General features: G+C 40.8%; 2 protein-coding genes and 1 pseudogene across 2 annotated transcripts; all 3 read right to left on the bottom strand.

The window, feature by feature from the left end:
* Window positions 1-220: 220 nt before the first annotated feature.
* Window positions 221-3,497, bottom strand: LOC121743083 (stachyose synthase-like). Its single transcript, XM_042136273.1, has 4 exons — window positions 1,842-3,497; window positions 1,555-1,732; window positions 1,101-1,468; window positions 221-1,011 (listed from the first exon to the last, which is right to left on the bottom strand). The coding sequence occupies exons 1-4, from the start codon at window positions 3,303-3,305 to the stop codon at window positions 448-450; spliced, it is 2,574 nt and encodes an 857-aa protein (XP_041992207.1). The 5' UTR covers window positions 3,306-3,497; the 3' UTR covers window positions 221-447.
* Window positions 3,498-7,221: 3,724 nt separating this feature from the next.
* LOC121745661 (glycine-rich cell wall structural protein-like) lies at window positions 7,222-8,052 on the bottom strand. Its single transcript, XM_042139642.1, has one exon. The coding sequence runs from the start codon at window positions 8,050-8,052 to the stop codon at window positions 7,222-7,224; it is 831 nt and encodes a 276-aa protein (XP_041995576.1).
* A 4,432-nt stretch (window positions 8,053-12,484) lies between these two features.
* Window positions 12,485-15,681, bottom strand: LOC121745660 (annotated as a pseudogene).
* Between the last annotated feature and the right edge of the window lie 2,684 nt (window positions 15,682-18,365).

The raw sequence follows: 18,365 nt of genomic DNA, 5'->3' as shown, positions 1-18,365 counted from the left end.
TTTTGAATTGTTATCAATCTTATAATTAATAAAAGTAGTAAATCAAATAATTATTGTTGTACATTTTTTAAATTTTTATACAATTAAGATTTTGATAAAATTTATTGTGACTTTTGTATTTTTTGTTATTATATCTTCACGACCTACATAATAATCATCTAGTAAATCTATTATTATAAATTAAGATTCATGTAGCCAAAATTAATAGCAACTGATCGAATTAGGAATCTTGAACGGGACATTAATTGTTCCAAAAAAACCAAAAAATCCTTACCACACAACATACAAAAAAAAAAATGAAAAAACTTTAAATTTATCATAATTTCTTTGCCTGTTGCACCATCAGGCAGTCACACTTCCTTATCAAATGCATCATAATCAATCTAAAATCCCAAATACATAGTACTATCCAAACTTAATCACATCACTAGTAAACATGATCAAACATTAGTACACGAAAGTTAGATTAGAAATTCCTCCACATTCTTCATACCATGGAATGCTAACTTGCAGCTTCCCATCTTCAGACCATTGGAACAATACCTCATCTCCATTGACATACGATTTCTTCGGGGCAATGCTCGAATATGCCAAGAATGTACCTTCGCCTTTAACCTCGATCTTGGCCAAAGCCTCGTTGTACACCAGCCCTTGAATCGTCCCTCCACTGTTAAACATGTTGGTCAGTCCAATTGGCGCGAACTTAGCATCGTTCCCGATCTTCTTGATCGGGACGAAGCTAAAGATTTCGAACGTCGAGGGCTGCAGAGTAACCAAGATAGGATCCGATTCGAGTGTTGTCAAGACAATCTTTTCGGCCTCAGTTAGGTAAACAGCATACTCCTCGGCTTCCCCGAGGCTAACGGCTTCGGCCTTTTGATCCCACTCAAGATCAGACACGAGGACCGAGGCGGTAAGGGGCTTGTAGCACTCCGAATAGCCCCTGATCCTCTGCTCCTTGGGGTCCCACCCGGCACCCTGGCAGTTGAATGCCCCGATGACACCTCCGTACTGCAAAATCATCATTAATACATCCAATTAAAAGAGTCGTAGTAATAATTAACTGTTTAAAACTACTCCTACAAGAATCCTCTTTGTACCTTGTTGAAGTTCCAAATCTTGAGGATGGACTTGCTATCAAAGAGGGGGTTCTTAAAGAGGCAATCTCTTGTTGGGAGAGCAAAATGTATACATTTAGGGATTGTACCATCTTGGAACACAAGCTTTTTCAGAAGATCAAAATCATGGCCTCCCAAAGAGTCACTCACATAAACTGGGCTTCCACAAATAGCTCTTGATCCAGCGTGGAACTTGGCACAACAATGGTCGGATTGGAACATGTCCCAATCTGGTTGGATGAATTGTCCCATCCACATACTATTGTAGGCACAGTGGATCATGTGGACCCCTTGTAGCCAATAAACTCCCATTGGATCTCCATTTGGGTCTTGGAACCAAAAGTCATCCCCTATTTGAATTTGAAGCAACATCAAAATTCGACTTGATTATTGGTGATTAGAAAATAAATGGAGTATGAATTTTTTAATTTCTTACCGACTCTTCCCATTGAGATCTGCTCGGTTCCAAGGAAGAAGAAATCATTACACTGCTGCATGCTGGAAATAAGACCAGTTCCATTGAAATTCTTCTTTAGAGATTTGGACAAACCCTTGTAATAAGCCTTTGCAAGAGCAACTCTGCCCCCATAGTCCTCACTCACATATTCAAGTGTCTGCACGTGTCATAAAAGAGGAAAGATTTGTTGACAATCGAAACTAAAAATAAAAATATAACTATCCTGAGTCATTACATGATAAACAATTTTTTTAATGGATACTTACATGAATAACATCCACCTTGACTCCCGTGATCCCTACATTAGCTAGATAAGAGTGCATAGAGTCATAGAAGTCATCGGCTTGATCCGGGTCGACGAGGCCGATGGAGCCCTCGACAATCTTGACGACGGCAAGATCCGACATGGTGCCATCGAGGCCCGGGGAGAGCTTGCAAGGCACGATCTTCGTCTTGAGGTGAGTTGCCCCGGGCCTAACCCCACCCCACGCCCCGGCCAATGCGTGCCAAACGTAGATATCATCTAATCCTTTGAAATTACTCCTCAATTCCTTTGTGAATGCCTTCATACCGGTGTCCTCCGTCTTGCCGTAGCAACCATTTTCCGACGAGCCCTTCTCGCCACCGCACATGTCTTCTAGCTCCCTTTTCAGTTTTTCAATTTCGAATTCTAACTCGGAGAGATCGGCTACACCGGCTAGCATTGCTTTGTCTTTAGCCTTTTCTGCCATCTCCAACTCGATCGCTTTGCTGATCAGCATTTTGGGTTTTTTGGGGTCGAACGAGGGGGCTTCGGCCCCCTCCATCGACCCCGCTTGATACTTCCGGAACTTCTCGCACTCCTCGAACCGATGGAGGCGGGCGGTCATCTGAGTGCCACCAAGAACGAGGTTCTTGGTGTCCTCGTGCAGGTCCTGGCTGTCGACGTTGATGCTCTGCCATCCGTCGTCGATGATCAGGAACCGCGGGTGGAGCCCGCCGTCGGTGAACTCTTTAACGCCGTGCCAGATCCCGGCGGGCTCCACCGTGAGGTAGAAGGCGTCCCACGTGCACCACCCGAACTTGTCCAGGAGGGGCGGGGGCGCCTTCTCCTCGAGGAGGCGGAAGGTGCCGAGGTGGCATCGCACGGCCGTGTAGGCGTCCCGCATCAGCGTGTAGGGATTGTCCGACACGTGGACGTACGCGATGACGCCCAGCGCGGCCGCCTTGACGGCCGAGGAGCCGCTCTCGGCGCAAAGGAGCAGGTGGCCGTCCAGCCCTGGCTGTAAAGCAGAGCGGAAGCTGCCATCGATGATCGGGATAACGACGGCGTAGGATCTGATCTCGGGGAGGTCGAGCATGATCCACTGGGTTTCCAACTGGATGTCGGAGCCGGAGGTGCCCACCCACTGAGTCGACCACCATGTTTTGAATCGGAAGATGCTGAGGAAGTCGCGGCCGGTGAATTTTCCGATGGAGGTGGTGAGGCGGTCGGAGGGAGTGCGCTGGCTGAAGCCGAGGAAGCCGCCGTTGTGGGAGAGGGATGTAGCACGATGGAAGAGCTCCGGCGGGGCGGTGGAGGACTTCACGACGGAGGAGAAGCTGCGGAAGGTGACGGTGGCCGGAACCTCGGAGAGAAGCGTCACGTTATGAACGGAGAGCTTGCCGCCGGAGAGGTCGAAAACAGTGTCGTTTTTCATGAGTTTGGGAGAGGTGTTGATTGCGTTGGCGGGGTCGTTTGGTGGCGCCATTGAAAACAGGGGAAAACAGGGGAATACAGAGACTGTAATTTGATTAGAGAGCGAAAGAGGCTATGTTGCAGACTTGCAGTGAAGATGGATGAGAAATGGGGAAGGGAAGATAGATATATATAGAGAGAGATTTGGTGAAGCGAAGGAAGTGTTGAAGAAAATGGTGAAAATTGAATATGAAATGGAAAAAAAGGGGGAAAATAATCAATAGAAATAGATGGGGCTAGAATTTATAATTTGGGCGGTTTATGCTGTGTGTTATTATTTGGTTTCTGAAAGCTCAATATCAAAACGAAAATGACACAGTTTTAATTTTAGGCGACGAAAAATTGGGGGCAACTCGAAACTTCTATATAAATTATGTTCAAACTAGATTTGCTTTCATTGTTTATATAATTAAATTAATGCAGCTGTATTGAAGGTCAAAAAGTGATAAAAATATATTATCCTAATTCTGTGACCAAGGAAAGAAAATAATTCTGACTCGAGATAGAACTTGGTCGTTTTTTACGTTTTGTGACAAGAGACAGATTCGAAATACTAACTGCTGATAATCAAGCTCTTTTCATTTCTCCTTTTCATTTTTCATCGTCATATAAATATGTGTGGGGTCTATCTCAATTCAAAGTTTTTTTTTTAGTTTCAAGGACTTTGTATAAAATGAAAAATATATGAATACAATTTAGAATTTAATGAAATAATATTCGTGGCGTTTCAAACAATGATAGTAATTATTGTTTTAGTTGGGCCGATATGCAGGCCTAGCAAATCTAACCAACCAATTTAAGACCTTTGGCCCAGTTGCGTTGGACCATATTATGTTTGATCATACCCACCGTGTTTATAAAATGTGACTACTCATAAACTACATTTTTCACGTTCTTCAGCCATTCTACCAAATATCCCTCTACAAAAATTGTTACTACAATATAAACAATTTATGCTCATGTTTCCATTCATATATAGTACGTATAGATCGTGTTGATTAACTTGTATTACTATTTTTTTAGTAGTATAAATGTGCTATCTTTATGGTATATCATCATACAATGTGAAATACATTAGTCCTCAACAATCATGACATTTACAGAGAAGGAAACAGGGACGCTGATTTCCTGGTAGGTAGGGGGTCCAGACCTCTGCCCGTACATATTTTGATCATATCTCTGCGCCTCGGTACCTGAAGGCGCTAGTTAGGATGGATCAGCTGTGATATCCTAACTTCCGCTTCCGACGTAGAGATGTGGGTTGATCTAGCTCTTCTGGTGGTTGGTTTTGATCTTTTTTTTTATTTCTCCTTTTAGTGTATTTTGTCATCCTTTTTCCGCTTGATAGAATGGAGGATCCCGAGTTGTTGGACCCCTATTTTACACCTTCATGTTCTTGTGTAGATCTTAGTCAATTTTGGGCTATGATCATGTTTGTGGAACATCATATTTTGATTTTATTTACGGGTTGGGGTCTGCCTAACCCCCGCCCACAAAGGGCGTTTCTGATAATAATAAAAACAATCATGACATGTGAACAACACTAATAATATCATAATTTTAACATTTTTCTTAAGTCTCATTTATTTGTATTCGGAGAAATGTACGTTTGATACGAAAGCCAAAAATCATGATTTTTTTACAAATTTGTGTATCACTCACGAAAGCTATTATTATAATATGAAACATAGGATATAATATTAAGCTAAAGTATTTTTGGGAAACAAATCATACATAATTTCCCCCAAATCTAATCTAAATCAATGGAATAATTAAAAAATACTATATATTATGATAATATTAGTTATTTTTAAAATTATGAGATAAATCAGAATTTGACCAGATTATATGATTTTGTTAATAATTTATGTTATGCTAAAATATCTCAATCACAATATGTGACCAGTTCCTCCAAAAAAATCGCTTCAAGTAGAGAGATGTGCCATATACATATAAAAGTTTAAGAAATAATGATATTAACTTATTAAACTGAAAATAATGGCGTTCAATTATTGTGTAGGAATATAAATGTTTAATTAATTTAATTATCTATTATTGTGTGGGGATATAAATGTTTGATTAATTCATCTATTATTGTGTACGTAAGAATATAAATGTTTAATTAATTTCTACTCACAAGAGGGACACGATTCCATATTTCGGATCCGACTTGGAAAGAGATTATGCTTTTTATAAGAAAATACATCCTTTTACGAGCAAAAAACTAACTACTACTAGGGTTTAACTTATAATTAGGTGGTATATAAATATAGCATATGGTCATTGTAAAAGCAGAACACCCGCATAATGTGATATAACAAAAACAGGTTATTATAAAATACTATTAAAATTCAGATTACCTAAAGTCATTTTCACTTCATTTTTTTTAAAACAAAATAAAAAATGACCTGTTTTCTTATAATAACATAGTACTATATGATATTTGCATCTAAGTTTGGTGTTTAAAATTAGTTATATATTGATCATGTACATATATATACCTATATATCATGAGCAAGGTCTGTAAACATAATATATAATCGTTCCATTAATTCCATAAAAAAAACATTACTCCACAATTTAAAATCAATAGTAAACATGATATCATATGCAAAATCGATCAATTATAGTAGATGCATGGACTTAATTACTACTATAATTATTCACCAATGTACAAAATCTCCTCAAGTGCCACCATTACCACCACCTCCGCCCTTACCAATTACCCTTCTCCATGGCCATTTCCGTACCCACCATTGCTGCCGCCACCGCCACCGCCACTCCCTCCACCATTAAAAATTTAAACTGATCTTTCTCAAGCTTACGGCCATCGGCAATTTGAATCATGAACAACGCTAAAAACAATATCATAGCAAACACCAAACCGTTTCCGAAATTCTTCCCCATTTTTATTCGAATTATGATGAAATGTGGAAGAGCTGCTAGCAAATGTTGTTGTGGCTCGTCAATGGAAACCTTCGATTTTATTCATAGACAGGTAAAATATCATAAATGCAATCAGTTAAGATATAAACACACTCACACGACACCACCCTTATGTTTTGGGGTGAAATGTCATACATTATAAATTAATTTTACATTAATTCCTTAATGAATTATCATCATCGCAATATAATCACTTTGACTTTTCCTAATTATGTTGATTAACGGTTACGTTTCCTTAATTACATTTCTTTACTAAATCTCCTGTTTTATCTTTAAGGTGGTTATAGTTTCACTTTGTAGGGAATTTTGTCTTCTTTCCTTAGCTTCAGGGGTGTATTCATCTAACCTAATTAAATTCAAATTATGATTGGTTAATGTGAATTAAAAATTAATAAATGTTCTAATTAAAAATCAATAAATAAACTGAGAATTGATAAAATTTAATTAGAATTAAAAAATAATGGTAGATATCAGTTCATGTTTAATCAGTGATGAGAAGACCAAAAAGTGAAAGAATATATAGGAGAGAGATAGAGCTGAGGTGGAAATTAACACATAACTTTAGTTTTTCTAATTATTTATCAAATCTTGAAATTTTTTGTATATGCATGGTGTACGTGTGTGTTTTTTCTTTGATGTGTAGAAACAGTGCAAACCCCTCCCCTAAATATAGATATTAGGAGTATATAAATGTATTCTTGATATTATGAAATATTGCTGACATAAGATTTAATCCTTTGCCAAATACACCGAGGCATGAACGCTACGAACCATAGATTCAATTAATTTGGTTGTTGTTTGACATGACCAACTTTCACAATTTTTGATAGTATATGATACTCCAATTAATTTCATTAATAATTTAAGGGCACAGTTATACAGCTTCCATCAACAGAAAAAAGCCTACCATGCATGCAATACTCGGCTATACTTTGGACATTTTGTTGCCCTATAACAATCATATTAATTTAGATGTGATCGAACTAATGTCCGCCACCAAAACCTCCACCTCCTCCGGCTCCTCCGCCAAATCCACCACCAGCACCCCCACCAAACCCTCCTCCTGATCCACCTCCTAGACCGCCTCCACCTCCCGATCCACCTCCAAACCCTCCTCCAGCTCCTCCTCCAACTCCTCCACCAGAACCTCCACCAAACCCTCCTCCCTTTCCACCTCCAAATCCTCCACCGGCACCTCCTCCAGCTCCTCCACCCGAACCTCCACCAAACCCTCCGCCCTTTCCACCTCCAGCACCACCTCCAAATCCTCCACCGGCTCCACCCCCAGCTCCTCCTCCAATTCCTCCACCGGAACCTCCACCAAACCCTCCACCCTTTCCACCTCCAGCACCACCTCCAAATCCTCCACCGGCTCCACCCCCAGCTCCTCCTCCAATTCCTCCACCGGAACCTCCACCAAACCCTCCACCCTTTCCACCTCCTGCACCACCTCCAAACCCTCCACCTGCTCCACCTCCAGCTCCTCCACCAGCACCACCTCCGACACCTCCACCAAACCCTCCCCCCTTGCCACCACCACCTCCAACGCCTCCACCAAACCCTCCTCCCTTGCCACCACCACCTCCTAGCCCTCCACCAGAACCTCCCCCGAGCCCACCACCAGCTCCGCCTCCACCACCTAGTCCACCACCGCCGCCAAGGCCACCACCACCACCAAACCCTCCGCCTCCACCAAGGCCACCGCCACCCAACGTGTCCTTCTCAAGCCTCCTACCATCAGCAATCTGCAAAGCAAACAACCCCAACAACAACATCACAGCAAACACCCCTCCATTTCTTAAATTCCTCCCCATTGTCACCATAATTTAAAAAAAAACGATTACCTATTGATGTGTTTGTTATCCTCCAGTAAAAGCTTGGATTCTATTTATAGATATAGAGAGGGAGATGGCTCATAAATGCATGCAGTTGAGACAGAGACACAACCTTTATATTTTAGGGCAAAGTGATAAAGATTGTCAAACTTTGCTTGACCTTTGCTTACAGATTAGATATCATGTGCATGTGGTGCTCTGAAAAAAGGTTTTCATCAACTTATTGCAATCCCCAACTCTCAACCACCTTAATATTTCTCATTCCTTAGTAGTATTATAGATTTATTATCACAACATCCCACCTTCTTCTCTGTCTCTCTAAGACTTTGTGTGACATTAATTAATATGTTAGGTGTCCGTAATCATAAAATATCTCACTCTCATTCATTACGTACATACATATGATAATGGAATTGGTCAGTTTTACATTTTTAAATTTTCATTCACTGAATGCGTATTGGATACAATCAGTCACAGTGGCTGGTCATACTTTCAAACTACACTACATATATGTCAATATATGCATTTGTGACTTACGCTGATAAACTATAATCCTCTCGATCTCTTTTTTTAATGGACAAATTGCCAGAAAAATCATTAAATTTGATCAATTTTTTATTAATCCCATAACTTTCTAGAATGACTAGTTATATCATGAATGTGACATTTTTGTTAATTGGATTTTGAGGAAAAAGCTTCCAACTATTCAATTGAAGTAATTTAATTCAACTAGCTAGCCGTGTCCATTTTACACATATATGCGTCACATTAATAATTTCAAACATGTAGCACGTCAAAAAATTTCACCTTGGCGTACAATTGAAAAAAAAATCAAAACTATGATATAGTTGATCATTTTTCAAAGTTGCCGGATTGACCAAAAATTGATCATGGTGACTTTTTCTGACAATTTACTCTTTTATTATTTTTCCTATTTTCAAGATGTATGTGTGTGTGGCTTTTTCCAATTATCCATTACATAGTTCACGTCAATCTTATGTTTTCTTTATTCACAATCTTTTTAAATTACGTTTATTAGTTGCCAATTATCTAGAATTCAACCTATATTCAGTAAACCACAATACTATAAGATGATTTCAATTTAATATTCTATCTTCAAATCGTCTTTTATTAACTTTTTACATATTTTATACTACTATTTTAATATTTTCTTAATTACTCCTAATTGGACATCCAAACGATAAAAATTTCGGTAAATAGCAAAGTTTAGTGTTCAAACTCCATAAATTCCCCTCCATAAGAAAAAAGATAAAAATAATTGACAAAACTAGTACTACCTCCGTCACACATTAAGTGTCACATTTTGCCATTTCGGTCCATCCCACAGCAAGAGTCATATTTCACTTTTATCATAAATGGTAAGTAGATCACACATTCCACCAACCAACTCTATTCATATTTTATTATAAAACTAATATATATATATATATAAGTGGGAGTCATAGTCCACTAACTTATTCAACCCACTTTTTTTATAATTTTTTATAATATGTGCCCATTTAACGTGGGACGAAAGTAGTATCTTTTTTAAATAAGTGGGACGAAAGTAGTATCTTTTTAAATAAGAATTTATCTATCAAAAGTGAAATCATTCTGTCCTAAACAAAGGGAGGGGTCCCCACCACCAAAATTCGGAACCGTCGTCGATTTATTGCTGGGAAGCAATAAGCACCGACACCAAGAGTTAAGTGGTTGGGATCATTCATAATTGTGTGTTCAATTCACACGTTTTCAAGAGAGTTTAAACTTTTACATCCTGCGGTTTCACTGTTTCAGCAGTGGAACATTTATTTTTGTTTGATTTCTCCAATTTCACTGTTTCAGCAGTGTCGCATTTATTTAATTTTGTTTGATCGAGAATTCAAACAATAAACTTTTTAATCCTATCATATAACATGCAATCTTTCGTTTTAGTTCGTCCCATAAATTTATGTATTTTCAAATTTTAAAAAGTTTTTTTCTTTCCAATGAAGGGAGACTCTTTCTTTTCTAACAATACTCCAATTATTTTTTATTACAATCTCTCTTACTTTATCAATTATACATTAAAATTTATAGTCAAAAAGATTTGTTGAACTTTACCTTTTTCTCTTTAGCACTCAATGACACAACAACGCATCATGAACTATATACCCATTTAAAAATTGAAAATAACTTCATGATTAGTCATGGAAAATTAATATTTCCCCTGTCTCACTACTATTCACATTTCTTTTCAGAATAGCTATATAAGTCGTATCTATTTTTTTAAGAAAAAACACCTTTACCCTCTTACCTCTCTTGACTTTCTATTTTATAATTTTTCCACATTATTTTCTCAAATTAATTCTCCAAACTTTGTTTTTTATTTTTTTATACCGTGGGCAAACGAAATACTCCCTCCGTCCCATTAAATATGCAATATTTGCTTTTCGCCACAGGATTTTATGTAGTGTTGTTTTGTGAGTTAATGAAGAGAGAGTAAAGTAAAAGAGAAGAAAAAGTAGAGAGTGTTATTTCCTTTTTTAAAAATATTTCATTTTTAATGGGATAAACCAAAAAGGAAAACGTTTCATTTATAATGGGACAAAGGGAGTACATTATTCCCGACGAGACCGATGAAGTACTTATTTGCTCTTTTTAAGTATCTAAACTTGAAAATTCATATTTCAAGAATCTGAGTTGAAAAAAAATAGTTTCATTGATGCCTAAGCTGACAATGAGAGGGGAGAAGGACAGGAGCAAAATTGTCACTTCATACAATTTTGGCATGACTTTTTGCTTAGGGACTTTTTGCTATTCAGATCGTTCAAAACCTAAGGGCATCAAGTCCCCATTTCCGGCCCCAAGTCCCCTCTACGTCATCATTCCTCTACAGTTCGGCCCAGGCCCCAATTGCTGTAACCCTGCAGGCCGTAACTCGGGCCGCAACTAATAAATGACACTATTCACAACTCCAACCTATTTAACTCGAAAACGCAATTCGTTGAACAATTAAAACCGGGAAAATGCATTGTTCATTCGAAATTAACATTACATTACTAGACGAAGCAAATTTAAAATACAAGAAACCCGGGCCACGACTACTACTTCTTCATTTGGGCGCGAAGGTAGGCGATCATCTCACGGTGCAACTCGAGCTCCTCGTCCGACATCTTCGATGTATCCCTCGCTGTCAACTCCGTCGGCTGGCTCATCCGCCATGTAATATTCATCTCCGACAAAGTGTCGGACATCTTATCCAGAGACGGATTGGTCGGTGGTGGCACCATAGCGGAGTTGCTCGCAGTTGCCTTCCCCTTTGCTTTCCTCTTGGCCGCCTTTGTTCCCATCGGGCGGCTCTGAATGCTAGGAGAGGAGCCGAAGACGTCGTCGTCCGTCACGTTGAGGTCGATCGCCGGACCTCCTTCGCTCGAAGAGTAGTTTCCGGAGGCGAAAACTTTGGTTCTCTTCGCCGCCCCAGTTGCCGCCGGCTCGGCACCGCTGGTGTACTTCGAGCTCTTCTCGACGAGCTTCCAAACGTCGATGTACTTGAAGGCCTTCTTCCCGTCAGCGAAGAACGCATCCTTCGCCATCTGGACGAGGTCCGCCTCGCTGTGCCAGCTCGGCCACATCTGGACTACGTTGGCCCACTTTCCGTTCCACTTGCTCATATCCGCCTGGACCCGGCCCCAATGCTTGCGCAGCTTCACGTAGCTACGCTCGATCGACCCTTTAGGACGGCCAGCGTTATACTTCTCAGCAATCCGCTCCCAAAAAACCTTGCTGGTTTGCTGGTTGCCGATGATAGGATCCTCGGCGATGTCGATGTAGTTCCTCGCAAGCCACATTGTCTCTTGCGGACTGTACTTCTTCTGCCCATCCTCCTCGACCACCTTCCCTTTGCCCCGCTCTTGAGCGGGCTCCATCTCACTGACCTCGAACTCTTCGGTGGTGACCGGCGATGTTCCGTCGACGTTGCTACCGACTCCCGGACTAGGCGTTGGCTGCGATGGTGGCGACGCCTGTATGTACCAATTGTTCGAGTTAACGAACTCCTCCATCTCACGTTGATCGCTGTTGAACCAATCCATTTACACCGACACAAAGGGTATAATTGTTCGAGTTAATAGAGGATTGAAATGTAACGTAGGATTGAAATTGAATGCACGTAAGATTTATGCACAACAAAGGCTCGTATTTATAGACATCGAATTAAAAAAAATGGATTTGCGGCCCGGCCCGTCACCGTGCAACGCTGGGCCGGGACTCGCGCCTTGCGGCCCGTCACCGTGCAACGCCGTCCCGGGCCGGGACGCTAGCCAGGCCGGGAACGCGGCCCCGGGAGCAGCCTGGGCCGTGACTCTCCTCCGTGCAACGCTCGGGACGGGCCGGGACTCGCGAGATGCGGCCCGGCCCCTTGCGTTACGCATGCTCTAATGTTCTCAAATTAAAGTACCTCAATAATTACAAACCTCATTTTCCAGTGAATAATTAATGAATTATAGACCGAGTAAAACAACAACCTTAGCAGCTTTGGCAGCTCGTGCCTTCGAACACAGTTGAGCGTATGTTGAGCAACCAGGCATGGACCATTGCTCGCGCAGCGCCTGAGGACATGAGATGCAGATCAATGCAGGACTGCGTCCAGGTGTTTTCCCAAACTTCTCGACGTTTACCTTCAAGCACAACGAGCTGAGCACCTCGTTTCTGAAAAAAATGTAATTTCAGAACAAAGTTTATTTCTGCAATATTCATTAGAACTAAATCACTATGTCATTGATACTGGGAGTGACAGCAGCAAGAAAGAGATAGATATAGAGATATTATGCGCTACAAGTTTGATTCAGCACATTCTATCGGAAAGCTAATATTTATCCTCCCATTAATTTCAAATAAAGTTTTCAAATCGAAAAAAGGCACTGAAATTAAAGTGATATGAAAGGGAGGCTTAGGGAGCACGAGTTTTATTGCCAGTAGCTAATAGTTCTTACATACCTAAGCATGTCCAATATTCAAGCACAACATAATGTGCTCTAAATATCTAAAATCTAGAAAAATGATCTTTGATATTTTCTTACATGAAATTAATGGAAAAATGATAATCAGAAGAATATGCAGTTGTTCTGAAACATCAATAATATTTCATTCAACAGGTAGATTACCTGGCCAAAGTGCCACAGCATGTCAGTCAAAGCATTGTAAAAAGCCGAAGCCGTTGAGGAATCCATCCGCTTCACCTCATCAAAGAGCGATAAAGCTTGCGACCAAGTGTGCTCGTTGTGACCCATTAGGAGTCCATATGCCACTCCATAAACTTGATTATCAAAAAGCCGCAGTTCCTCCAGCAGCAACGAAGCTTCCTCGAATGAGTTGCACCGGCTGCAACCACAAAAAAATGTTACGACCATGAAATCAACAGAATTTTTCAAGGATGCAATCGACCAAATCAAGCCTCAAACCAGATTATTAATCAGAAAAACATTTAAGGCCTATAGATAACTTCGAACTTCTCACAACAATGACTAAAGTGCAAAAAATGAATGAAGTCTCCCGAAGAACTCAATATGTATTACCAGAAGCAAAGAATGCACAATATGGCAGATAAGAGATAACAAAAAGATATCTGCATTTTTATGCATACCTGCAAGCATTTAGGATTGCTGAGAAAGTAACAACATTCGGCTTTATTTTCATCTCATGCATCTTGCGGAAAATACCTAACACACACCGGAAGTCCTTTCTTGTCCTCTGGTCTTGCTTCACATTTCCCGATTTACCACAAGCTTACCATCAGTATAAGTTAGTGAATTGGAGGATTCAATCTGAGCTTCTGCATAATCAACAGTTTCTGTTTGACCAAAGGCATTGATGATCGAATTGTAGGTGACAACATTAGGCTGGATCCCATCCCTCATCATCTCATCTAGCAACAATGCACATGATTCCACCAGCCCCTTCTTGCAAAATGCATCAATCAGATTGCTGTAGAAAACAACATCCGCCTTAAGGCCTTGTTGTTTGAATTCTGTGTAAGCCTCCGTTGCCTCTTTGTACAAACCTCCTTTACAAAAACCACTTATCAAAGCCGAGTAAGTTAGCAAGTTAGGACACAGATTCCCTCGTTTCATCTCCACAAACAGCTCCTTGACCTTGTCATACATCCCCTGCTTCCTGAATCCATCCAACAGGGAATTGTACGTGACAACATCCTTCTTAATCCCGATGCTCTCCATCTCCTTCCCAACAGCAAAAGCCTCGTCAAATCTCCCAAGGCTCGCATAAATAGAGAGAAAGGTGTTGTAGGACACCCGGTTCAGCTTGATACCAGCAAGCTTCATCTCATTGAACAGATTCAGCGCTCGGTCCATCTTCCCTGCCTTGGCACATCCACGGATCATAGTGCTATACGTCACCTCATTAGGGAACACACTCTTGGCAGCCATCGTCGCCATTATCTAAAAAGCCACATCAATGTGCCCCCCACTGCACGCTGCATCCAATAACGTATTATACGTGTATATGTCTTGATCAATCCGTCTATGCACCATCTCATCAAACAAGCTCCTCGCGACCTCCCACAGCCCCGCGCCACTACAAACTGCAAGAAGCGAATTGTAGGTGATCCTATCGGGCGCATAACCCCATTTTCCAGCATATCATTGAATATCTCCGAAGCCTTCTTGTAATTAGCCCCCCCTTTGCCACAAGCATCTATCAAGGCATTATAAGTCACTAAATTCGGCTTCAAGCCCGAGTCTTTCATACTCCTAAACACCCTGATCGCCTCATCACAGCACCCGCTCTTGGCGTAGGCGCTAATGAGAGCGGAATAGGCGTAAACAGTGTTTCCATAGCCCTCACTGACAGCAACATCAAACACATTTTTAGCTAAATCACCTTTCCCCAATCTACCAAGAGTACTAATCATAGAGCTAGCAAGTTTCCCCTTTCCATTCCTTCTCTTTTCAAGAGTAATTGCAAATTCAAAGCATCCCAATCCCCTCGATTCCCCAATTCCCTCAACAAGAATGTGTAATCATCAGAGGCGCCGCAGCTGAGGGCGAGCTGGAGGGCATCCTCCGCGGCGGCGGAGTGGCGGGAGGTGGTTGAACCTGAACTAGGGCGGCCGAAATGCATTTTTGAGACGCATCGGGTGGAGCGGCGGCCGGAGAAGTCGGAGAGGCGTGGGAGGGCGGGCCTGGCGACGGGGGCGGCGTGGTTGTTTAGAGAGACCTGAGGGGGGCGCCAGCTCTGGTGGTGGTGGGAGGAGGTTGGGTGGTGGTTGTGAGGGTGGTGAAGGTGGTGGTTCTGGTAGGGTTTGGCGGCGGTGAGTGTACAGTGACCTGGCGGAGTTGAGGAGGCTATTCAAGATAAAATGGATTGGGTTTTTTGGCCTTTCTCTGCCTCTTTTTTTTACTCTGAGTAGAAAGAGAGAGAGTCACCCAAAAAGATTGATTACACCTTTTTTTCCATTTTTTAATGCAAATTGTGAAGTGGAACAGTGAAAAGCCGAAGGCGGAGATTCATATGCTTGTTTTAGAGCATCAGCTGTGGCACAAAATTCCCGGCGGAATTCCATGCAAAATTTCCAAAAACACATTCTGACACGTTATATAGACTTTCCATTGCACTGTCACGTCATAAAGACTTCCTACTGCACAGTGACGGATATCCCCAATGACTTCCCACAATTAAAAAAATTTAATGCAATAAACGGGAATTCCGCGCGGACGTCAGTGGGAGTCAACGCAATGGTGGACGTCCGCACGCCCGTCGCGATGGAATTCCGCGTAATGCCACGGACCTGCGGTGTCCTCGGCGGAATTCTGTATCCGTGCGTACCATTCACAATGGCGGACGTCCGCCGCGGAATTTCGGCACGCCGAGCGGAATTCCGCCGGGATGGGGCACCATTGCTAATGCTCTTAGCATTTATATTTCCGTCATTATTATTTTCTGCCGAAAAGATTTTGTGGTTCGGAATATGGCACGAAACACTCGCTTAATATGTTCGTGACCTTCACGAGCGTCTAGTCTCTTTTGCTTATTTGTCTTCCCTCGTCTCTTGGGATATGATCCTCGTGCTTAATTTGACGTTTTATGACATATTGACTTTGATAACGACGGAAATCTTATAATCGTGGATATTCGATGCCATATGAAGAAACAGTTGATAAGTCGGGATATGCAAAGATTGGCGCCACAAACAATTTATGAAAAGTTGTTCAACAAGTCAGGTAAAATAACTCAATGAATTGAAAATTTGAGAGAGTACTTAAGAGAGATAAAACTCATAAAGGCACTAGTTTTAAAACTAAAAGGGAAAAAACTTAGTAAGAAAAACATATGGTAGAAGGAAAGATAATTAATATATTTCAATCTACTTATTCTAATGACTAAAAAATAAATAAATACCAAAACAAATTTGCTAGTTTGAATTCTTGCAAATTTTGAGAATAATGAGACTCGGTAATTATCTTGGGCTCATTTCTTTCCAATCAGTCCACTAAGCTTTAATCTTTGGTACATTTGCATGTAATTAAATTAATGTATCTTAGACTGCTTAATCATTTATCTTTATTGTGCCTCTTGGATAATTCTTGAGTGTAGATTTTTTTGAACTAGTTTATTCAATTTATCCTTGAACTTCTTGGCTCGGCTTTTAGTGACTGAACCAATGGATACTTGTCACGCCCGCATTTTCTAAGGATAGAAAACACGGTTGATCGCGACTAGGGGAGGATTAAAGAAGCGGGGAAGAAAGCGGAAAACAACACAACTCAACCATAGCCCGAAACAAATGGGAATAGCTCGAATAAAATCATAGTATCTCAACAATCAACAACTCAAAAGAAACAATATTTAGCGGAAGCATTTCGAGAGTAGAATAATGCTATGTATGAAGACACAACATATTCTAGACATTTGATAGACATTCTTCACTTTTATACTCAACACCCACCGCGCTCGTCACCGCTCAACCTGCACATTTTTAAAAAGAAATGCAGGGCTGAGTACTTGATGCACTCAGTGGACTCATGCCGAAAACATTTTATAAAAGTATTTATCATGCCACCATTGAGTGACTTTGGGGTTTTAACTTTAGAAATCGCCCAAGACACTAAAATCTTTTCCATTGTAAAATTCGGTTGATCAACCATTTTCCCATAGCTATCTCCCATATCTGATCCATTGATGACAAGGAATGTGGCCACATCCCAAGTCACTAGACCAGCCGACCCGAAAGACGGCTCACGATCTCCATAGGTGTACACTAGCCTGAATAGGGACTCACTCCCTAGACAGACCTGAATTCGATTATCCATTGATGGCAAAAGCCACATCAGATAGGTTCCATAGAATAAAACAAAACGGCATGACAAATATTCATATCATTTTCACATAAAAATATACTTAGGGCATTGCTCATATTTAAAAAGAAAGTCCACCTCGTTCTCTTACAATTCTTAACTTGAAAACTCTCTCACTTCACCTTAACTCGCTTGCGAAAGAAAATCCTTTTGAAATAAAATAATAAACTCATCAAACTCAAGAAAACATCTAATTAGAATGCATGCATGCTACGTGTGTGCTCGTTTAAATCCCTAACTCATTCTAAAGGAAATTTCTAAATCCTCTTATACAAAAACTCGGATCAGCATCAGCGCGGGAAAATATTCAATTAACTGACCTAAATTAATTAACTCTATAAACAAGGATCTCCAACCCATCATCACGTAACTATCTTCTTCTCTCTCTCTGCCTCAACTTTCAAAACTCTCATTCTCTCTAAACCTTACTCCACACTACTTTATTTTTAACAATTATTTATATACTCCCTATCCATCACAGAATGGATAAAGTCAAAAACTAAAAAGAATTCAACGTAACACATGTATATACTCCACTATACTACTACTATCTCTCCCCTCCTTCTCCCTCTATCTCTCACTCTTCCGTCTCAAATTCTCACGCCCTCCGTCTGCTCAAATCAAAATGACAGCAAAACACCCAGCAACAAACTCTCTTTCTCTCCCGGCGGTAAGTCCTCCCCCCTTCATTCTAATTCTAATTCTAATTCTAATTACGGTCTTATTTGATTTTCGTAAAGAGTAATTGAAACAACATTTGGGTTCAAGAGGCTAAAGATTGAAGCTTGTGTGAACTACCTAATGAATGATATGTCATAGAACTCAAAGCGTGGAGATTTCAGATTGGAGAGGAAAAATACCTTGCAATTGCAGGATAGAATTGGGTGGAAGAAATCATAGTCTCTCTCTACTCCCTCTCGGTTTCCTCTATCAAAATTT

This window comes from Salvia splendens, chromosome 8 (assembly GCF_004379255.2).
Source record: "Salvia splendens isolate huo1 chromosome 8, SspV2, whole genome shotgun sequence".
Lineage (NCBI taxonomy): Eukaryota > Viridiplantae > Streptophyta > Magnoliopsida > Lamiales > Lamiaceae > Salvia > Salvia splendens.
The sequence above is the reverse complement of the archived record's forward strand: the minus strand, read 5'-3'. Positions and strand labels throughout refer to the sequence as shown.